The 24,459-nt window shown below is 43.4% G+C and overlaps 1 protein-coding gene across 4 annotated transcripts in view; it reads left to right on the forward strand.

The window, feature by feature from the left end:
• The window catches only part of MAST4 (microtubule associated serine/threonine kinase family member 4), a 641,164-nt gene that overhangs the window by 249,153 nt on the left and 367,552 nt on the right, over positions 1–24,459 (forward strand). The window contains exon 1 of one of the 4 annotated variants that reach the window (XM_088443934.1): positions 1,214–1,267. The exons of the other annotated variants lie outside the window; for them this stretch is intronic. Coding sequence (XP_088300060.1) covers positions 1,262–1,267 — 6 coding nt within the window. The 5' untranslated portion in view covers positions 1,214–1,261. Of the gene's footprint in view, positions 1–1,213; positions 1,268–24,459 lie in introns of those variants that run through there. 4 annotated transcript variants of the gene reach the window in all.

Consider the following 24,459-nt stretch of genomic DNA (forward strand, 5'->3'; position numbering starts at 1 on the left):
ATGTAATATGTAGTAATCGGATTCTAAAGTGGTCCTATAATTGGGATTTTCTGCTTTAAATAAAATCTTTGCTAAATTAAAATTAAATCTTTGCTCCCAGCATAGTTGAAGTACTGGCCCAGAAGGGTACTTAGCACAGGGGCTGTATAACAGGAAAAACCCATTTTAATGTTTCAGATGCTTTCAAATAATCTGGAAAAGTACTGTATATGAGTGATAAGGATGCTGCTTGCTCGCAATACTACATGGAAATATTTTCATACACTAAGCTGAAGAGTTCATTTGTATTTGTTATATTATGAGATGTAAAAATTACTCTAGACCACAGGTTCTCAAACTCTGTCCTCAGGAACCCACACAGTGCATGGTTTCCAGGTCTCTATACAGAATCAATAGTGAAATAATTATAACAATCAGTGGACCTTTTAAAATGTGTCAATGAGTAATGACTACACCTGTGCACCTGCTGAGTGACCTGTGTGGGGTCCTGAGGACAGAGTTTGAGAACCACTGCTCTAGACCAGTGGTTCTCAAACTCTGTTCTTGGGACCCCAAACAGTGCATGTTTTGTAGGTCTCCTCACATAACCACAAGTGAAATAATTAGATGCACCTGTGGATCTTTTAAAATGTGTCAGTGAGTAACAAATACCTGTACACCTGTTTACCTGCTAGGTAACCTGGAAAACGTGAGCTGTGTGGTGTCCTGAGGACCGAGTTTGAGAACCACTGCTCTAGACCAGTGGTTCTCAAACGCGGTCCACATAACCCCACACAGGTCATGTTTTTCAGGTCACCCAGCAGTTGCACAGGTGTAGTCATTACTCACTGACACATTTTAAAAGATCTTCAGGTGGAGCGATGTATATGTGTGTGTGTGTATATATATATATATTATTTTATAGTGACAAGTTCACTGTATAGTGGTGGGATGGCCGGTACATTTCTCCTAGGTTCCTAACCTATATCTTTAAAAAAAACAAAAAACAGGATACTGTATGTGTTAATAGCTTTGTGGCCTTTTTGACAAAGCTGGAAAAGGGTTCCTGGGGTTTATGAAAGGAGAGAGAGGACGGGCTCCATTCATTAGGCCCAGTTTGGGTTTTTGGGCTTTTGGCCTCACAGGAGGCTAATTAGGGCTTTCAGCTGTGTGGCTGTGTTTTAAAAGCTGCCAGGCTGATTAGTGAGAGACACTCTGCCTGGGGAAAGGGAAGTTTATAGTGTCTCTGTTAGAGAAACATGCTGCTGAAATCCAGAGAATTATGTTGGTAAAACTTTTTTTTTTTTTTTATTTAGTGAGCTAGGATCATTTTCTATGTCTAGTTAATGCCAGACGGCAAGGTGTTTATTTCTGTTATTTAGTTTTTTCGGCATAATAAAACTAGCTGAGGCCAGTTGCACCAGACCAACAAACTTTGTGTGACTTCTCAGCTGCTGCGCAGTGCCATCTACCCCGGGAGATGGTACCAGTTCTCCAACCCTGTTAGATTTTTTTATATATATATATATATATATATATATATAAAATCTATTTACATTTTTTCCCGAGGTGACTATTTAAGGTAAGATTTTGGATTTCTATATTTTGTATGTTGCCTGAAGATGGATACTGTACTTAAAAATATTGCTATACAGGACTGCTGTGTAATTTTTGTGAATAAGCCCAATGAGAGTTGTTATTGGGGATTTTTGTGTTGGGCCGATATATACTTTAGGAGAGTGTTAGCTGAATTAACTTCTGTATGTATGTATGTATGTCATGCATGCCTACTCTCCCGGGAATCGCAGGAGGCTCACAATTTTTCGGGTAACCCCCCGCACCCCCTAAGAGTATGAATATCTCCTGCATCCCTCCTACTTCCTAGTGAAGTGGGCAGGACGGGGAGTTTTAACCTGGAATTTTCGGGTCCGTAGGGAAGGGGTGGGGCTAAATGGCACAAAACACATCATTTAGCCCCGCTCCCTCACGGGGTTTTGTGTAAAGGGGGCAGGGCCTAATGCCGTCTATCGTCTGACCCCGCCCCCAGAAGAGGAGAACAGCAGGTCCCCTCCTGCTGCTCCCGGAAAGCTGCTCAGGAATGTCGGCAAGTATGATGTGTGTGTGTGTGTGTGTAATTTTGTGTATCTATGGGCATTTGTGTCATATCAAAATATATGAAATGCTACCCTTATTAAATGGTATACTGCTGTAGGCCAGGTGTGTCCTTTGGCCTCTGATGCATGTTTGTGACGACCAGCTTGTTAACATACAGTAGTTAATTACTTTACTATGTAATGTAAATTATTTTGCACATATCCTTTAGGAACATATGTGTATTATTACAAATAACAGACTGCACTTGAATATTGGTAGTTACCTGGAAAGTTTCATGTCTGCAGCCTTGTGCATTTGTTTGATCATTCAATACCTAAAAGTCCACTAATATTATTATTTGTTCTATCATTCATCTTATCCTGTATATATAATATGCAGGAAGTACATAAAATGTACTCCTATTACTTCCCGTCTCCATTTATACTATAAAAGACTGCACAAGTACCTTGACATTGAAAGTGCTTTGTTTCTTAATGGTATAAGTAGAAAAGATAGTAGAGATTGCTGAAGCCAATTTGCTTTGTACCCCCATGGCTGTGAAGGGTTATCGACAAGTTTCCTCCTCTTCTGCTAGAGGTCATAATCCGCTTAATGGGTTTTCTGTTTGGCACGAATAATACACTTTGAACTTACAAATCAATTTTTATTTCAAGGTCTGAAATCCCTTCGAACAACACATACATAAGAACAATGCTTAAGAATTTACAAGTTACATTTTTGTGATGTACTGAACCAAGTGTAATCTTATAGTAGAATATTCTGTAATGTGTTTGTAAGCACATTAATCAGTGCTTTGTATTGCCAGAGATGTTTGTTTCCATTTTCCCCAAGTGAAGGTATTTTGTCTGTGTTGCTTTCTCTGAAGTACTGCAGACTGATTGAGTCTTATAATTGGGCACATGAGACATACGTGTCTGCAGGACATGGGTTCCTCCACCAGATGTCTTTATAGATATGAACCATGGTGCTGTTTTGCATATTTTACTATGGCCACCAAACATTTAGAGGCAGGGCCAGCTGTGCCATTCGTGCTCTAAAATGTCAATTGCACCTTACATATACAAGTGTGCCTTCAGTTTCCTTATTCCATGTAATGTCACTAAACTGGGTGGGAATTGTTCCAGCAGGCCAGCAAGAGCAACATATTAACTACATTAGGGAGAAGTAATAAGGATTCTAAAGAGCAGAGAAGTTCCCTGTAGCAGCTAATCAGTTTCTAATTATCATTTTATAGACTTGATAATGCTAGCTAGAAGCTGATTGGTTGCTATCTAATTCTTCACTCTTTACAAGCTTTGAAAAATCTACCCCATAGTCCTGAGAAATGTATTAAGGAATATGACGAATATCGATATTCACTTTTGCTTGAGACTCAGATTTGTCCAGGTAGCATACGTTTGATGCTAGCAGTTGACGCTGACTCACACGGCACAGGTTCTTGAGTAACTGGTTTTTGACAAAGACCCAACATGGAAGTGTTGACTTTGTTATGGAACAGATGATGGTTCCAACTGGAAAATCTCAGGACAGGTGGTACAAAGTTGCAGTCAAAGCACAAGCCAGGGTCACAAGCAGATGGACTGGCAGGAAACAAGCCAAGTTGGTAATTGGTGGACAAATAAATAGTCGGGAGCTCTAGTAGTAAAATACCTGTTTCCCAGGTACAGGTCCGTGCAGAAGAGGAGGATGGAAGCACACACCCCAAATAAAATACAGATGCAGAAAGTGGGACTCTCCACTAATTTGCTGTATCTCTTCCATTGTTTACCACATCTAAAGCAGTAACTTCTAGATTCCCGAAACAGTGTCCATTAACCCAAATAAATGTGATCAACGTCCTTCTCATCATCATATGCAAGTATTGTCTTACCTCTTAATGCTGCAAGCTCTGTATTTAGTCACTTGCTTTTATAGTTTGATATAATCTTGGCGGTGTGAAATGGAGAGCTTCTTTCTAAGATATATTGCTTAGCTTGGTTCTCTTATGTTTCTGCTTTGGATACATATTAGATGACAGAAGGGCATCTTGGGTGTCGTGAAATTTGGGATGAGGAAATCTTTTTAAGATGTGCTGAGTCTGAGGATATCATTGAGGGCCAAAACATTTTTCATGGAAATGTTCCATGCAGCTGATTAATTATTTACAGTCTGTAAAGTTTCCTAGACAAGTGTGTGTGGATTAAAGGCTTTATTGTAGCTCTATCCTATGTAGATACTTAGTTTTTATTTCTCCTTAAAAAAAAAAAAAAAAACTTTGCAACAATATATTTGCTAGTTTCAGTTTTCTTTTCTTCACAACTGCTGACTGCAATAAAATTGCCCTAATGTTATACCAGTGGGAGAATAGCCCAGTATTGTAAATATTATTTGAGGTTCCCCAAAGTTATAAGTTTGACAATATATATTTCAGATTGTTTTGAACTGCAGTGTTAAGTCTGTTGATAGAAGGTCCACGTTACTTCTCTATACAAAGGTAATCTAGTTCATTCTGCTGCAACTGTGAGTTTTGGGGGAATCCAGATTCCCCATGGGGGTATCAAAGTAAAAAAAAAAAAAAAAAAAAAAAATAACTCTTGGAACAGGTTGGGTAGATTAATCTATATTGAATACTGTACCAATGTTTCTAATATCTTTCTCTGTTAGGATCATTAGTTCTACAAAGGTTAAAGTGAGAGTGATTGGTCCAACAAACGTATATATTGTCCATACATATTAAAATTTTTCAAATTGGAAGCATTATGAACAGGCAACAATTTGTCAGTCAGTTGTTAGTTTCAGTTGCCAAAGTATTACGCGTTTCATGGGTAACACTTATGAACAGGCAACAGTATGTCAGTTTCAGTTGCCAAAGATTACGCATTTCATGGGTTGCTGCCCACTTCTTCAGATATGGAAACGTGATCATGATAAAATGACAGAGCTTGTTGTGTGTCAGAATTAGGTAACCAGCAGTTTTCTATTGCCAGCAGTGAAGCAGCATGGGGCTTCTCTGCTCGCAGGCCCATGTTTGTTACAGCACCATTGTCTTACCTGTGCCTAATGTTTCTGTACAGAATCTTCCTAGGTAGGCTGCATTCCCATGTGCTGAGTGAGGATTAGTTTAGATGCAGTTTTATAGTTATATCTATTAGACAGAGGATGTCCATTACAGAGCACACTGGCTTACTCTGGTGACAGCCCTGGAAGTTAGTCTGGCCAGGATCACCCATCCCAAACTCGCTGAGCTGATGTGGCTGGCTGCACAATTGCTAAAAGGGCAGTCACACACACCTGCAACCCTGGCATAGTCACCCTGGATTGGTGAATGTGTCTGGAGGTTAGCTATCCCCATCCCTATGTGTAAAACTGTAGAACACCAGAATTTAGTAGCCCATGTAAGGATGTACATTCTTGTGGTACATATGTAAAATTAAAGGATCAGGTCTTCCAAGAGGTGTTTTAGCAAATAAACACTATGGTTGTTCATGTGAGATGTCTTTTCCTGCCCTTTAATGCATCAACTGGTTATCCTGCATTGAGCGCAGCCTTCATGCATCAATGCCCTGCAGTCCTGATCCACAGTAAGCCATCAGGAAGAATGCACATGCGTAGAATGATTCCAGCGCAGACCCCTCAACATCGGAGATGTACATTAATCATTGGATTAACGTATATATCTGAATCAGGCACAGTATCTGAACTAACATCATTGGTTACAATTTCAAAATGTTTCAGTAGCTTGCATAAAACGGAGAGTGTTCTCCACTGTGCTGGGCTAACATGGATGGCTGGTTGCTGATCCTTCAGTTGCTGAAGACTATAAAGGGTGGAATTCCACCGGATTACGGCCTCTTGCTTCAGTTGGTGGCATGGCAAATTATACTGTTGTTGCAGCCACTACTACTGGGGGCATTGCATAGGGGGCGCTGCCTATAAGGGGCACCACTCCTGGGGGGCACTGCCTATAAGGGGCACCACTCCTGGGGGGCACTGCCTATAAGGGGCACCACTCCTGGGGGGCACTGCCTATAAGAAAAACAACCTACGATTGCAGCAACTTCAACCCACAAGCTCTGCAATTACAAACTACTAAAAGATGCAATTACAACAACTACAAAAAGATGCAGACAACAGTTTCCACAATCCCAACATCAAAACTATCCACAATCACTGCAACAACAAAACAGCCAAAAATTGCTGCAACTACAATAACCCACAATTGCTGCAACAGTAGTCACATAGGGCTTATACTTATTGACGCGATTCCCTTATGGTGTTACCTTAATGAATCTTTAATATTAGGAAAGTATAGGAACAGAACTGTTGTACAAATAAACAATTTACACTGATTCACTGGAATAGGGGAAAGAAACACAGAACGAGAATTGTTTTAATTACACTTGGTTTGATCATATCGTCTTCACAATTTATGTTCATATATACACATATGAAGTTTTAAATATTTTGCTGTTTCTATTTTATTTGCAAATAAATAAGTTATTTTTAATATTATATTTAATATTCATACATCAATGTATTGTGCGCCCCAAACAAGACATCTCCCTTTTTTCTTCTCTATTTTTTGAATATCGTTACCAGTTGTCCAAAGGGCTGCACCCCCGCAGTATAATACTTATGTGTGATATGAAATAAATATATATATATATATATGTTGGATTAGGGGTTCTTCTGTTCCTTATACCAGATTGATAAATAATATAAGTACTGGTGCAGTGGATATTCTGGTTTTGTAAATGTAATACAATATAGACATGTACATTTTATCATTGCCAATCCTTTCCCAGACCTGAGAATGGGAGGGGACATACTTTAAAGCTTGAGTTGTGGAAATGATGGACAGCTAGCACACATGGTGTCTAATGGGTTCACATTAAAGATCTTTTTTTTTCCCCTGGAAAATTTCACTGTTTTTTAATAATTCCTTTACTTTTGTGTACTGAATGCAGTTTGTGCTATTCTTTCTCTCTAGGCTACGTAAGGGCACTTTATTTGCAATAATCTAATAAGTATTAAGATTGACATTATAGTCCTGTTAAGCGTACATATTATTATGGGGATTATACATTACAATGATTAGATTTTTTAAAACTAAAGCCAAGGAGAAATTGTATATGACCAGAATTAACCACTGGCATGCCGCCGGAGGGGGTGTGATTAATGTATATATGTGTTTATGTGTGTGTATATAGTTTGTCTCTAATCCTGTAACTTAGTGGCTGAGCTTTTACATACGTCAATAATTAACAAAAGAAATAATGGAAGGGGGAGGGATATCACAGCACAGGTCAAGAACCACCTAATTGGATACTAATATAGAGAAAGATAACTGAAGTTTGCCTTAAGCTCCGCACACACAGAGCGACTTAACGATCAGACAATGATCAGACGATCGTTGTCTGATCGTCCTGCATGTGCTGGATCGAACATCCAGTACATTCCGCAAACCCCCAACCACTCTAAAGACACACGATCGACGATCGTGGGTCCCTATAGTAAACAGGTTAACATGGTCGATATCAACCATGTTGGCCTGCATGCATGGACGATGGTCGATATCTATATCGACCATTCATGCTCATGCATCGACCATCGTTTGGTTGTTTGAGAGGGCTAGAAACAGGAAGATATTAATGATAACAATATCGTTACCGTTCATTTCGTCCTGTTTAATCGTACCGTGTGTACGCAGCATTAGAACTGACGGCTCATAAACCTCCAATCGGATAGAATGAGTTATTAGTTAAGGGGGGGGGGGTTGTCTTTATTGTTGATGAACAGCACAGGTAGCTAGTTAGATTGGTGGGCATCAGCTTTGGGGTGGGGTTAGTGGGTTCTTTGGTCAGTTGATGGTATTATTCTGCCTCTTTGATTTGATCTCCCACCCTCCCTTCTCTTTGTGTCTTGTCTGTGTCAGCTTTATTACAGGACAGGGAAAGAAACGCAACTTGGCGGTCATCTTGCTGCAGTATGGGGGTGCACTCCCCTTCAATGCACTGGTTAGGCTGATTTCACCCTACTGGGGTCAGCGGCGCCTCTCAACCGAGTGGGCCTGAATAGTGCATTGGTATGGGTGTTGGATACCTCCCCCTTGGCTTAGAAAGGGATAATTGGCCCTTGTAATTTCACATTTGTCTTTGACAATGGGATAGTTGGCCCTCGCAATTTGTGACATCATTTGCCTAAATCAAGTGGTTGCAATATGCTGCCGTTCTCTCTTCTGCCACCATTCTTCTGTTGTAATAAATAAAGCTGACCATTCATTTTTGAACGGCACATTCGGTCTCATGTCTTTATTTTAGTTAAGTATATAGTGTTAAGTTATGGTTCATCTGACGATAGTTTATGGATGCTATATCCACTAATTCCCATCACATAAAAATTCTAAATAAACTGTGAGATTGTGGTGGTGCTTCTCAGAGTAAATCACAATCAAAAAAGAAAAGGTGGAGGTCTAAAAGACCACCAAGGACTCTATAATGGGAGCACTCTTATAGCAGGAATTAAAGGGTAATCTAAAACAACTTTCATTACCACCTACCAAAATATTAAAATTGACTTACACATGAAAACAATACGGGGTTATGGGTACCTCTCGAATGGCAAAATATTTAAAAACACCACTAATACAATAGCAGACAAAGGGGATAATTTATGAAGCAGTGGCTCCTGTAAGCCTCCCGGCGAGTTGCTTCTGAATATTTTAAGCTGCCCCCGGAGTCAGTGTAAAGCATGTCGGGGTTACACTGACTGCGGATGCCATTTTAAATATGCTTGTGCAACCCGCTGGGAAGCAGCGACTTACAGGAGCCACTGCTTTATAAATTCTCCCCAAACTCTACACATAATAGTAATCTAAAATACACACAGGATCTTGGAATTAGGGATCAATTGTTGACCCCAAACTGATTGATGTGAAGCATTGATTGTGAATAAAGCTGTGGATTTCCAACACTAGGGGATCTATTCATCATCACTTAATATCTACAAAAGCAGGTGAAAATGAACATTTTCACCTGCTATTGTAGAAATTACGTTTTCGGGCCATTCATCATAAAAGCAACACAGAATATATCACAGATATCTCCTGCTTACCTTTCTCTCCCAGAATGGCCCACAGGAATTCATCATGCTCCGAAATTACAATATTTTCGGAGCTTGACTGTGGGAGCATTTGCCATCTTCTGATGGCAGGTGCTCCCGCAATCCGATCCCCCGGGTCGTGAAAAGGGATCCTTTCAGATCTTTTCGTCCCTGTCTGGCTCCTTTAGCCAGACACCAGGGCTATTGGCGCATGCGTGACCTGTAGGTGGCTAATGATACGGGCCTGTCCACCAGCGTCAAGGTCACCTCATTGAGCAGGTCCCTAACACTCAGGGGTTCACATCTGGGACGCAAGGCCACCCCAAAATACAGTCCAGCCAAAGACCTCCCCAGGGTATCACACGAAAAAAGGAGTGACAGTGAGGTCTTATAAAGTATCAGGTGTGTAAAAGTAGCTAATAAGTGTTAAGATAATAATAAAAGTAGAATATGTGTGAAAAAATACATAAATAAAAAAACAAACATGAAGGTGATATACAAAGTGACTATGGGCCTGATTCAGACCCACTCGCGAGCAGCTATACGCTCGCAAGTGGGACGATGTTATGGACTGAGCATGCACACGACGGAGGGAGCTCCGTCGTGCGCATGCGCCAGACGCGACGAGCGAAGGAAAGTCCTTCGCTCGTTGTGTCCGATCAAAGGGGGCGTGCTGTCAATGTTGATTGACAGCACGCCCCCTTTGGTGGGCGTGCCGGGGGCGTGCCTCCCTGACGGGGGTGTTCCCACGGGAACGCCTCCCGTCAGAAGCCGGCCCACTGACATCACTAGTGATGTCAGTGGGAGTGATTTTGGCTCTGATAGAGCCAAAATCACTCCGGAGCTTGCGGTTGAAAACCTCAACCGCAGGCTCCGGCTCGCAATTTCGATGGTCGCGATGGTCTCGACCATCGCGGCCATCACAATGCACGCTCGTATAGCCTGTCGAGCGTCCAGGAGGACGCTCCATGAAAATGGAGCCCGGCCCTCATTCAGAGCGTGCGTTCTGCTCAGAGCGTACGGCTCTGAATGAGGGCCTATATGTATTAAATGGTGATGCCCTGAAGAGGTCCAGCCAGAACAGCTCAGGGGGCCCCATGTCCAAACGCTCACCCCAAATAAACTGACACTAACAATATAAATAGGACTTACTTAAGATTATGCATGTTTGTTTATTATTTATGTATTTTTTCACACATTCTACTTTTATTATTATCTTAACACTCAGTTACTTTTACACACTTGATACTTTAACACTTCACTGTCACCCTTCTTTTCGTGTGATGCCCTGTTGAGGTCTTTTGCTGTACTGTCTTTTGGGGTGCCTTGCGTCCCAGATGTGAACCCCAGAGTGTTATGGACCTGCTCAATGAGGTGACCTTGACGCTGGTGGGCAGGCCCGTATGATTGGCCATTGATATGTAAACTACCTCTGAAATTATTTTTAATAAATTTAAATGTAAACAGTAATGATCGCAACTCTGTTTTTGTGTATGTTACTTTAAAATCTCAGCATGATGGCACCTTTTATTACCAGTAGGGTGTGCAGTCTAGAGCCCCTCCCTTTAAAGCATATTTGCCTACTCTCCCGAAAGTTGAGGGCCACTCCCGGCCCCCCGCAAAAGATTGCAAGTCTCCCTGAATGACCGCAGCCCCCCCGCTCCGACACCCACTTAGTAAGTGAAAGTTGGGGGGCTGATGATGCGATTCGCATTGATTCGCATTATCATAGCCCTTCCCCCCTGCTTTACAATGCCAGTAATATCGGCATTATAAAATTACGCAGATTGTGGGTGGTTTTTGGTTATGGCGATTGTGTTTTTTATTTATGGTGCTTTGAATGTAGTTGGTGGTTGTGGAAATTGTGGATAGTTGTAGTTGCAGCAATTGTGAGTTGTTATAGTTGCAGCAATTGGAGGTTATTTTTGTTTTCGCGTTTGTGGGTTTTTTGTTTTGATTGTAAATGGTTTTGGCGATTGTGGATTGTTTTTGTTGTGACTCTAGCAACTGTTGCGGTGATTGTGGGTAGTTCTAGTTGTGGCAATTGTTAGTTGTATTTGCGCCATTTGTGGGTTGTTGTAGTTGCACCGATTGTTTTGGTTTTGTTATCGCCAATGTTGTTTTTTTTAGTTGGTTGTTGCAGTGGTTATTGATTTTTTTTTTTGTTGATGTTGCGATTGTAGCAACCGCGGCAATAGTGAGTTGTTGTAGTTGCAGCGATATGTGAGTTGCTGTAGTTGAGGCGATTTTTGGTTGTTGTAGTTGCGGTGATTGTGCGTTGCTGTAGTTGCGGCCATTGTGGGTTGGTGTAGTTGCGGCGATGGTGGGTTGTTTTTCGATTGAGGGGTTTTTATTTGTTGCTTTGATTGTAGCTGGTTTTTGTGATCGTGGATTGTTTTTGTTGATGTTGCAATTGTAGCACCTGTTGCGGTGATTGTGGGTTGTTGTCGTGGCGATTGTGGGCTGTTGTAGTTGTGGCAATTGTTGTTTTTTGTTATCAAGTTTTTTTTTTTATGCTGTTTTGATTGTAGTTGGTTATTGACGATTGATTGTTTTCGTTGTTGCAATAGTAGCAACTGTTGCGGTAATTGTGGATTCTTGTTGTGGCAATTGCGGGTTGTCATTGTGGCAATTGTGCACTGTCGCAGCGATTGTGGGTTGTTGTAGTTGCGCCGATTGTGGGTTGTTATAGTTGCAGCGTGTTTGGTTGATGTAGTACAGCGATTGTGGGTTGCATTTGTATCGATTGTGGGCTGTTGTGGCGATTGTAGGTGAATTTTTTTTGCTGCTTTTATTGTAGCTGGTTGTTGTAGCGATTGAGGATTGTTTTTGTTGCAACTGTTGCGGCGAGTTGTAGTTGCACCAATTGTGGGTTGTTTTTTGTCAACAAGATTTTTATTTGCTTTGATTGTAGTTGATGTGGCGATTGTGGATTGTATTTGTTGATGTTGCAATTGTTGCGGCGATTGTAGATTGTTGTAGTTGCGGCGATTGTTTGGTTTTTGTAGTTGCGGTGATTGTGAGTTGTTGTCGTTGAAGCGATTGTCGGTTTATGTAGTTGCGCGATTGTGGGGTTTTGTAGTTACGCGATTGTGGGTTGTTGTAGTTGCACCGATTGTGGGTTGTTGTAGCTGCACCGATTGTTGGGTTTTGTAGTTGCGCCGATTGTGGGTCTTTTTTGGTATCTAGTTGTTTTTTTTTTTGCTTTGATTGTAGTTGATTATTGACGATTGTTGATTGTTTTTGTTGCTGTTGCAATTGTAGCAACTGTTGCGGTAATTGTGGATTCTTGTAGTTGCGACAATTGCGTGTTGTCATTGCGGTGATTGTGCGTTTTCGCAGCGATTGTGGGTTGTTGTAGTTGCGCCGATTGTGGGTTTGCTATAGTTGCGGCGATTGTGGTTGATGTAGTACATCGATTGTGGGTTGCATTTGTGTCACTTGTGGGCTGTTGTGGCGATTGTAGGTTGTAGTTGCGGCGGTTGTGGGTGCATTTTTTTTTTTACTGCTTTGATTGTAGCTGGATGTTGTGGCGATTGAGGATTGTTTTTGTTGCAACTGTTGCAGCAATTTGGTTGTAGTTGCGGCGATTGTGGGTGGTTGTAGTTATGGCAAGTTGTATTTGCTCCGATTGTGGGTTGTTTTTTGTCAACAAGATTTTTTTTTTTTGCTTTGATTGTAGTTAATGTGGTGATTGTGGATTGTATTGATGTTGCAATTGTAGCAATTGTTGCGGCGATTGTGGATTGTTGTCGTTGCGGTGATTGAGGGTTTTTGTTGCGGCAAATGTGGTTTTTTGTAGTTGCGCGAGTGTGGGTTTTTGTAGTTGCACCGATTGTGGGTCGTTTTTGTTATCTAGTTTTTTTTTTTTTTGCTTTGATTGTAGTTGGTTATTGACGATTGTTGATTGTAGCAACTGTTGTGGTAATTGTGAATTGGTGTAGTTGTGGCAATTGTGCGTTGTCGCAGCGATTGTGGGTTGTTGTATTTTCACCGATTGTGGGTTGTTATAGTTGCGGCGATTGTGGTTGATGTAGTGCGGCGATTGTGGGTTGCATTTGCGTCGATTGTGGGTTGTTGTGGCGATTGTAGGTTGTTGTAGTTGCGATTGTTGGTGGTTTTTTTTTTTTGCTCCTTTGATTGTAGCTGGTTGTTGTGGCGATTGTGGATTGTTTTTGTTGGGCGAGGCTTAGTTACGCTATTCTTTAACCACTTAACTGACTAATTTAACTACAAGCTGCTGCTTCTTATGTTCTAAGTTGCTCCGGAGCCGCAGCGGGAGGGTGTCCCGCTGGCGACCCGGATACATAGCGGCAGCGGCGGCTACCAGAGCATTTTCACCTGCTATTGTAGAAGTTTTCGGACCATTCATCAAAAATGTAAAGCAGGAGATATCACAGGTTTCTCCTGAGTACCTTTCTCTCCCGAAATGGTCCGACATCCCCATACACTAGTATGGAGCCAGGAATTCATCAAGCTCCGATTGTACAATATTTTCGATGCTTGACTGCGGGAGCATTCACCATCTTCACAATTCACTCGTTCCCTATGGGAGAGTGTGTTGGGTCTTAAAAAAGGATCCCTCCGCCCCTGTACGGCCTACCACCGGACAACAGGGCTCTTGTGTGCATGCGTGACCTGTAGGTCAAGCATGCGTACTAGTTTCACTGCTCTGAAAGGAGCAGTGAAAAGTTCCAGGGAGACAGCTAATTTTCGGATCATCTGTGTCTGCGCCAGCGCTCACAGCGAGTAGGAATGTTTATTAGCAGGGTCTGAACCTCATAATTAACATGATGAATAGAGCCCCAAATGCCTGAAAGATCAGAATAAAGTCAGGGATGTGGAGAACTTTTGTACAAAAAGTTCTGCTGCTTCCTATCTTACCCTAGGTATTGGAGATGAAGTGAGAGACCCATGTTATACAGCAACCCCTAGAAACAGCAGCTAGCAGTATATATACTAAAGCAAGAGCTTTTAGCCCATAGCAGCTAATCAGATTCTATTTAACATTGGTTGCTATGGGTAACATCTCCACTTCTAAAAACACTCACTTTAGTAAATATATCTCCCAGTATCAGTACCCCTGTACAACGGTCATGCCCTTATGGTATAGGACAGTTGATGAGAGAGTTAATAGGATGTTATGGGGACTGATAGGAAATGGAAAGGGAGATATTGACAACCAAGTAAGCAATGTCAAAAATTGAAAGGTATGAGTAATAAGTCAAATATCACATGATGTTAGGAAATGCATAATTGTGAATATATTCTCTCCATATTATCATTGCAATTGTTGCTGTTGTAAACATACCCTAATAATAGCACATTGGTTGGAGACATAACAATAATAAAAAAAATCAACAACACTAATGTCATGTATATGGATTAGCAACACAATTCATAGATAGCAGCAGTAAATATATATATATATATATATATATATATATATATATATATATTTCAACTAATTAATTCAAATTGATGCACCACCAACACAGTTGATAAAACTGCAATAAATAGGGGTAAAAAATAATAACCAACTTGCATCAAGACTCTGTACTCGGCAGATGAGGTGATCGTTGCTGAACATACTTAGCGCCATTAGGTCAGTGTAAGGCTTTGTTTATTTCCTTTGTTTATGTGACGTAAGAGCTGAAGCGCGGTGAGAATTTCTGGGGCCTTTTTGGGTATTTATAGGGGCCTGGTAGACGTGATTCTGGGTGGGTTACTTGCCCTGATGCAAATTGCTGTGTGGTTGTGCCTCCTGAGGATGGTCCTATATGGATCGAAACGTTGAGAGATACCTCCTCAAGCCTGATACTTGTGGTATGATGAATATAGAATAAATCCTATTGCTATTTTTCCAATAATCTGGTGAGTGCTCCATTTTTTGTTCTATATGTTTGGACTCCAAGTCCTGAATGCACCCCAGTGGATACTGGCTTTCATTGATGTGAGTGTGACCTAAAAAACTCTGTGTGTGTGTATATATATATATATATATACAATATATATATATGTGTGTATAACACACAATGTAGGTTGTGTGATTTTTTTTTTTCTTGCATCTACAATGCCCGATCACTGTGTCCAGCAGTGATCAGGACAGGGGCGGATTTGCAGCCAGAAGGAGGGGCCGGGGACAGGGCACCAGGTAACTGCCTGGCCAGGGGAGGAGGGAGGGGGGTGCCACCGGCTGCACGGGACAGGGACAGAGCAGAGCAGTGGCCACCGACGATGCCGTGGCTGCTGCTTTTGTATCTGTCAGGGACAGCCACACCGCTGAAGATAGAGGTGGGCGAGCCGCCGGCTCACTGGGGCAGTGCAGCAGCCGTGGCTGACAGGAGCCGCAGCTGCTGCTTCAGTAGTTCTTATATCACTGGCAGCCAGCGCCGGTGAAGGAAGGGGTGGGAGAGCCTCCGGCTCACCAGAAACAGAGCAGCAGCCACTGCTAACAAGCCATAGCTGCTGCTTCTATAAGTCACAGCCACGCCGGGGGACAAGGGGGAGGGGGTCCCGCAGGCTGCCCAGGACGGGGACACAGCAGGGCAGCAGGGAGGGGAGGTCAAGCCGGCTGCCCGATCACTGCTGGCCACAGTGATCGGGTCACACAAGAGGGGAATCCAGTGATGCAGAGGGAACAGCAGCTCCCTCTAATGTAGGCGGCTGTGGGAAGATTAGCTTCCCGCAGTCGCCCAGTGGGCAATTCTGACTGGTCGTATCAGATACGACCATGCCAGGCAAGTGGTTAATGCAGTATACTGACACAAGTATGCTAAAAATAGCTAAAAATCTAAATATGCTTTTTCAAAAGTAGGCAAGTATGCTGTATTTATTAAGTACCAATACTGTATTTACCAAACTTGATGAATTCCTGGCTCCATACTAGTGTATAGGGATGCCGGACCATTCTGGGAGAGAAAGGTACGCAGGAGAAACCTGTGATATCTCCTGCTTTACATTTTTGATGAATGGCCCGAAAACTTAATTTCTACAATTGCAGGTGAAAATGCTCTGGTAGCTGCCGCTGCTGCTATGTATCCGGGCCGCCAGTGGGACACCATCCCGCTGCGGCTCCGGAGCAACTCAGAACATAAGAAGCAGCAGTGACCATCGAGCTTGCGAGGAGACCCTGTGGTAGGGTCTCAGCTCGCGCAAGCCCGAGTGGACTTCTTGTTCTAATAGAGCAGGAAGTCCACTACTGACATCACGAGTGATGTCAGTAGGGCCGCCCACAAGCACCAGGCGTTCCTAAGGCAACGCCGGTGTTTGTGCAGTCACACCCCCACAGCCTACAAAACGGGGCGAGCTGTCAATCAACATCGAAAGCTGCCCCGTCTTGAGCGAGACCCGCTGTGACGGCGCTGCCGTCGCAGTGCGGGTCTCGCGCATGCTTACGAACGGAGGCGGCGCATGCGCAGTTGGGGACCATCGACCCGCTTGCGAGCGCTGGGCGCTCGCAAGCTGGTCTGAATCAGGCCCACAAGACCATAGGTGAAGAGGACCCTGGCCATGAAATCTAATAATCTAGAATCTCCAAATTTATTACAAGTTGTAGCTTTAAGAATTTTCTCTCATTGAGATATAAATATATATAACCTTAAATCCTATTGGAGTAAAGTGCTATATAAATAAAATTATTATTATTATTATTATGGGGCCTATTTATTAACATTTTTTTTTACTATAATGTGAAAACAGGTGTTTTCACACCCCTTTCACATTATTTTAGTATCAGACGAATTTACTGAAGGGCAATTGAAGTAGAATTCTCAAAATTCTACTCCAAACCCTAATTACAGATGTATCTTCTTGCATCTCTGCCGTTTTCATGGCAAATCACGTCACACATAGCACAAGTGGGTATGTGTGCTGCGTTCGCACCCGTGACTCCATAGGATTGCATGATGCGAACGCAGTACGAGGCATGGGGTAACACACGCGGCTAATCGCATGGCGCGATGCATGCACACGTTCGTAGTGCGATCGGCTAAGATGCATGAGGACACAACTATCACATTTTTAGTAAGCAGATCACATTTCCCATACTTGGAATGGGAATTGTGATCTGCTTAGATTTACAAAAAATATATTGTGAAAATATACCAGGGGAAGCCATGTGATAATACCACCTAGAGATGGCGTTATCCAGGGTTCCCTGACTTCTGCTCTGCTCTGACAGGCAGAGCAGAGCTGGGAGCTAGCCCCTGTGATCAGCTGTTTGGTCTAAATAGACCACAAGCTGATTACTGTAGGTGCTTCGGTGATGTCCTCTGCTGCTCCGATCAGCCAGTCTCCCAGCACCTGCACTGTGACCCTGGTCCAGGGTCACAGTGCAGGAGCCAAGATACCAGCTGACCGAAACCCAAGAGGACAACTCTGGAGCACCGACCACTGAGGTAGTGTAAGCCATGGGGGGGGGGTGTTGCGGTATCCGCCGGCGGCGCATGCGCAGACACATTCTCCCTGTATTTTTTCCGAAACATACAGGGAGAAGTGTACGGGCGGGTTTCACAGGGACAGAGCGTTATCGCAAACTTTATCCCTGCATGTGGATGTTAGTACATGTGATATTTCCTAAATTCGCAACGCGAATTTGGTCGTAAATATCACACTACATCCGCATTTTAAATGTGTTTTGTAGTAAATAGGGGCCTATGTGTGTAAAATGTCCTGCATTAAATGACTAAAATAAAGCCTCATTTTTATTTTCTTCTTTCTCCATGTAGCCCCACTGGGTGTAGACTTCTGTGCATCAAGCTTATTAATGTGCACTTTAACTTCTATCTAATGCATAGTTCTTCATCACACTGTGCTGAATAGATCACACAATATAAATGAAGAAATATAATACAGATATGCCATTTTGCATTATCTGCCTAGTACAGTCCATTGGCTTGAATTATGTGTTAGATGACTTGTGACAGACATTTGCTTAGTAAATGTTGCTTTGAATGTTAAGCAATTGTATGTGGGATTTCCCTCAGAAGAACTAAAAAGATGTTTCACCCTTGCTAACATTGCTTGCCTTTTCGCAAGTGGGCCCAATTCTCCATCCGCACTGAATGATTTCATTTAGGGGTCTATTTATCACTTATTTTTAAAAAAACATTTGAAAATTAAAGTTTTCACCTGTTTTTGTATAAATTAAGTGTTAGGGCCATTCATCAAGGTCCCGAAAAGCATTATTTATTTTTTTTCACTTGGTGGTGTTACTGTACATCATCCTGAGAGGTGCACAGCCCCAAATAATCTCTGCAGCAGAGGGATCTATTCCGATACCTCCCTATGTGTATGCATACCTCCGGGAGCTGAGAGCTCCAGATGCCTTCCTCCTAAGCCTGCAAAGCACTGCAGCCCATTGTCCCCACACTGCTTCCGGCTGAAGTTCCTCCTCCCAGCCAGGTTCCACAGCGCTGCTGTGGGTAGGAATTACAGGTGAGAGGATGCGGGGCAGGGGCTTTTCAAGACAGACTGCACACCAGACCCCTCCTATGTCCGGGGCCTCCTCCTCTCTCCGGCGGCCGTTATCACACTGAGCGCAGTGCCGGACTGGTAGGTTCTGGGGCACAGAGTCTGCAGTGCATGTGCAGATCACTGGGAAAATTGCGCCTGGACCATTGTTTCTACTGGACATGTGCAAAATGCCAGGAAAATGGCCGCAGTGGCCATTTTCCAGGCAAGTTTGACAGCGGTGATACTGGCACCTACGTGGGACTCCGGAGTGGTAAGTATTAAAAAGTGCAGGGTGTGCGGTGTGGGCCCCCCTGGACCCATGGGGCCGTGTGCCCCATACACCCTGCACCCATTATAGAAACGCAACTGATGCGGGAAGAGTGCGGATTAGGAGAGATGGGGCACAGCATAAAGGGTTAATGGATGCTGGGGAAGAGAGGACACAGTGGACACCGGGGAGAGGATGCGGGTTAGGGGCACGGCAGCACTGATGAGATGATGTGGGATGGGAGTTTACATACAGTGACTGGGTTAGCGGGGGGGGGGGGGGCACAGGCAGCTGCAGGGTAGGGGTTGTAACTGTGGACGAGGAGGGGGGGCACAGACACCGGCGACAGCGGGGAAATACATAGGGACACGGCAAGTGTAGGAGTAAAAAGCATCACTTTTCCGAAAAGCTGACTTCGCAAAAAGGATAATCTTTTTGGAAGGGATAGTTTTGTTAATGAGCCATAATGAATGCCTCCGAAGGTTTTTAAACTTGCAGCGAGTTTGAAACCTAATTATTGCTAGTGATAATTATGTCATTATGAATAGATCCCTTATTGAGAAGTCCGTTAATATGTAGGTATGACTACCCTACCTCCTTTCTTAAATTAAGCCATGACAAACAAATACAAATATTAGGTCTGGTCATTGAGGTGCACTTTATACAGAAATATTGTGAGTCGTCAGCTCTCCCTCATTGTCATGGAGATTCCCTGAAATAGTAGCAGTCTCCCTGATTGCACCTTACCCCCATTATGAAGATATTATATGAAACAACAAACAGATAAATACATTCAAATGGGACCATTAGTATCATTTCCCTGCATTGGTTATGAGGCACAATGATCCCTATGGCTACATGCATTTTCTGAAAAGTATCTGTGTGTTTCCATCAACAAATAGATCTTACTGACTGCTTTTGGGCTTGCTTACATTTGTATGTAAGTCAGGTTTATAACACGCCTCTCAGATGTAGCAGTACACGCCCACTGTATCGCGCACTCATAGGTGTTACTTTAACAATCTCCCTGAAATGCTGTTTCAAAAGTAGGCAAGTACGGAGCAATTGCATAGAATATATTGGATGTAATTACTGTATATTCTGAGCCTGATTCTGAGTCTGGCACAATTTGCGTAGTTGAGTGATTATATGTAACTGCACGTGCGCAAAAGTTCTGAAAACTCCTACAGCGCATGCGATAGAGTGTACACACGGAGGCGCTGTTGCAATTGATTCAGATGTATCAGAGAGGTGGCTGAAGGAACAGTGATGGGCGTTCCAGGTGGTGGCTGGCAGTGCATGCAAAATAGGCCGTTCAGTGGGCATATTATTGGGGTGTCACAGGTGTGTCAATGCAAGCGTTTGCGTTCCCAGATGCACAAGCATAGGAGGGCATGGTCAGGCAGAGAAACTGCACCTGCCATGGGGCTGGTGCAATTTTTAGTGGTGCGACCAATGGTGGCGTATAAGGACGCACCAATCGGTATTACAAAGTACATGGGCACTAAAAGTGGGCACCTCAGTCCTTGCTCATTCAGCCATCGGATGTACACAAGGGAAGGAGTTTCTATGCCATTTGCGTAAACTCGCAGACAGGCGACCACCAATACACGCTGCTGCGTTGGATTCAGAATCAGCCCCTCCATGTTTAATGAGTGTTTCCGTTTATGGACCATTTTTGGTCACTGCAGGCAGCATACGGATATCACCATAACATTATACATTTACACTCCATGCCAGACACTAGCAGATGCTACAAATATAAATAGTACTAGACATATAATAGTGTGTGTAGATGATCTGCATACAATAATGTACTTTAAACAGAATTCATTAATACCAAGGGGCCTATTCTTGATGTTTATTATCGGGGTCCGAACGGCCCCCGATAAGTAACAACCTAATTCGCCGCGGCCACCGGAGCAATTCATCATTGCTCCGGCGTGGTGGCAGCTGATGTGAAATCAGCTACCCCCGCGAGCGGCTTCACTGCTCCTTTCGGAGCAGTGACGGCGGTGCGCATGCGTGACCTACAGGTCACGCATGCGGAAGGAAGGAGCCGGACAGGGGCGGAAGGATCCGAAAGGATCCCTTCTCGCAACCTGGAACCTCTTCCCATAGTGAAGAGTGGGCTGCGTAGAACAAGCGGGGGTAATTGTTCATCTGAATATGGCGAATGCCCCCACAGTCAAGCTCCGAAAATATTATATTTCCGGAGCTTGATGAATTCTGTCTCCATACTAGTGTATGGGGACAGCGGGCCATTCCGAAAACAGAAGGTAAGTAAGAGATATCTGCGATATCTCCTGCTTCACCTTCTTAATGAATGGCCCGAATACTTAATTTTAACAATTGCAGGTGAAAATGTGTTGATGAATAGGTCCCCAAGTGAGTTAGCTCACTAAGGAGCACCGTGATAAAATTAATGAGATGATCAAACAATAAGCTCGCTGATGAGCACAATAACTGAATGGCCGATCTGTGTGCAACCATTTACTACCTACCAGAACTGTAAAGTACTCCTGTGTGTGTCCAGCAGGGTCTATTCCGGAAACCACCTGCTTTTTAAACCAAGGTGACTCTCACGTCTTCACACTGGTATGAAAAATTATTTTCTGCTCCATTTGGAGCTAATTGTGTTTCTACTTATTTGATAACACTGTTTCATTGCTCCCTGTGAGCTTATTGTTTGGACTATTCTTTTCATTCTGTTATTGTTCTCATCAGTGAGCTTGAAATCTCATTCATTTAATCACTGTGCTCCTTAGTGAACTAATGTCCTTGGTATTAATAAATTATTTTTAAAGTACATTATTGTCGGCAGATCTTCTACAAACACTGGATCACTATACTCTACACATACTGGCAATCTTAAGTTGTTTGTGATGGGCTGGTAGTTGGCCCCCTTCTAGGCTTTAAGGTTTTGGGGATGGGCTAGCAGTTGGCCCCATCTAGGCCTTTTATTGACCCTTTTACCCACCAAAATGTCTGCATGTCTTTATTGTAGATATGTTTTTCCTCTACTCACCCGGGTTGGGATGTACTAAGAAATGCAGTCAGGAAGCCGACGGACGGAATCCCGACTGTCTAATCCCGGCAAGGGTTAAATGACAGGCATCGAAATCCCGATGTCTATCATTTTACCTACGCCAGGAGCCCGACACCCGGCTTTCCGATCGGATCCCTCTCAAGGAGAGCGTTCTGGAAAGAAGCCCATAGGCTTCTATTGGGTGGTGGCGTTACTCACCAGGGCAAAGCATTCTGGTGCTTTGTACATATGGTGTATGCAGTAAAACTCCTGAAAACTGCATTTTCTGGAGTTTTACCGCATTTCCCCCTTTAGTACATCCTGCCCCTGGTGTAGAAATGTACGCCAACATCAGCTGATGGGAAGCTTAGAGTTAAATGTATGTCAATTTTGTTTGCTAAACCCACATATAAATGGTACTGTGCACCAAAATGCATACAGTACGCATACATCCATATTGGAAGATATACTGTATATGTCCCAGGTTTTTAGCTTCTGTCTGGTAAACAGAAGCTGATTAGCAGCCTTGATTGCCAGATAACCTGTGAGAGGCTGATAAAGGGTGTGTCAGTTTCTGTAGTCTAACTGCCTGGGGAACAGTTCAGTGGCCTGTTGAGAGACACTGTGATTACTGAATGTAAGTGCTGTGCTAAAGACTGTTTTGTGAAAGGGAATCATTTTGTTTAGTTAGAGCCAACAGGCCAGAATTTATTTTTATGTTTTATTTTTGTGCTACTAATAAAACTAGCTCTGGTTACTTGTACCAAGGCCCTGGACTGGTGTATAACTATTTGGCTGCTGCATGGCAAGTTCAACTGTTGATCCCAGGAGACTTATCCCAATCTTGCCACAGTAAGTAGACTTTTACATATCATTGTCTTGTGTCCTCTACATCTGGAGAGGCAGAACAAATGAGGCGAGGGGGTGTGCAAGCGTAGGACGCAGCCTCAAAATCACTTTTATGTTTTGAAGCGTATCTCTTACAGGTGCTGTAGTAGCTGGTGGAAAGATATTCCATAATGATGGTGACTATCGGCAGCATGAGCAGACCTTTGATTGGTTAAATGTGTATTGACAACTTAAGCTAATAGTACTTAAATCATTGGCTTAATATCTACAGTATAATATATCAGGTCAATGCTGTCTATTTGCCTTACTTGACATTTTCACGTGAACTATTGCAGAAAATAAGATTCCCATTTGACTCTTACAGGGTAAAACACGTTTGTATTTAATTTGTATGGAACATAAAACATTTGCCTTTATTATACCACTTTCAGACATATGACCCCTCTTTCACACTACAGTGTCTACCCGGGAAATTCCCAGGTACTGTAGACCCCTTTCAGACATAAGCAGGGTTTTTTAGCTTTTAATATTACCTGACTGTCCTCTGCCCTTCCTAGCCTATCCCCTCTCCGGCTGCCACTGATGATGTCATCATCATGCAGCCAACCAATCACTACAGGCATTTTATTTTATTATTATTAAATTATTTAAATGTGCCCTGGTGGTCCAGCGGGAGTGCGGGCGGCCCGCTGTGGCAGAGACCCGCCGGTGGGTGTCTCCGGCGCTGGGGGTGGTGAGCAGCAGCGCTGAGCGTCCTATAGGATGCTCTGCGCTGCCAACTCAAAGCAGCAGCGCTGAACGTCCGTGCTGCCAACTCAAAGCAACAGCGCTGGGCGTCCTATAGGACACTCTGCGCTGCCAACTCAATGTAAAAGCTGCTTGGTGCACTACTCCCGGGTAGCACCATTCAGACATAAACAGGGTAATTTCCCGGGACTTAAGTTCCGGGAAATTCACTGGTCAATTGAAAGGTCGGCTACCCGGGAACACGTAGGTACCTTTCAGACATACGCGGCAACCCGGGAATTTGGCTGAGGCAGGCCAAATTCCAGGGATTCTCGGCACGTCTGAAAGAGGTATTAGTAACACTGGACCTGATTCAGCTGCGGGTGCACTAGCTGTCACAGCTGCTAACGTGGTAGCATGTGCGATAGCTCTAAAATGGTAATGCAGCAGGGGGCTTTACACCTCCTGTATGCTTTACTGGTCTGAGTTGCGTTCTAGAATGCAACATCGGATCACCTACGTGACCAACAGCCGGCTAAGTGACCCATGGGGTCGCACAAGCCGGCTCCCGCAGATGATAAAAGGAGGCCAGGTAATATCCATCTGCCGACCGAGATCCCGGCCTTGTTACTTCCCCACAATGGTGGCGACACGACTCCGTTATGGGAAACAGATGCTGTCTCCATCCCATCCTCGCCCTGAAACGGCGGCAGACTGTCAATCACTGACAGTCTGCCGCTGAACTGCGAGCAATATCAGACACGTCCCGAATATCGTGAATCTGCGTAAGAAGCTTCCCTGCATCCTCTGCAGTATCAGGCCCCCTAACCTTGTGGATATGACATTTCATTATATTATGTACAAATAGAGTAGTAATAAGACAGTATTTGGTACTAGCACTCCTCTACAGTATTGCGGAGCCTAAATATACACAATTGAAACATCTTGCTCAAATGCC

The sequence above is a fragment of the Taudactylus pleione genome, unplaced genomic scaffold (genome assembly GCF_031769625.1).
Source record: "Taudactylus pleione unplaced genomic scaffold, aTauple2 ptg000336l, whole genome shotgun sequence".
NCBI lineage: Eukaryota > Metazoa > Chordata > Amphibia > Anura > Myobatrachidae > Taudactylus > Taudactylus pleione.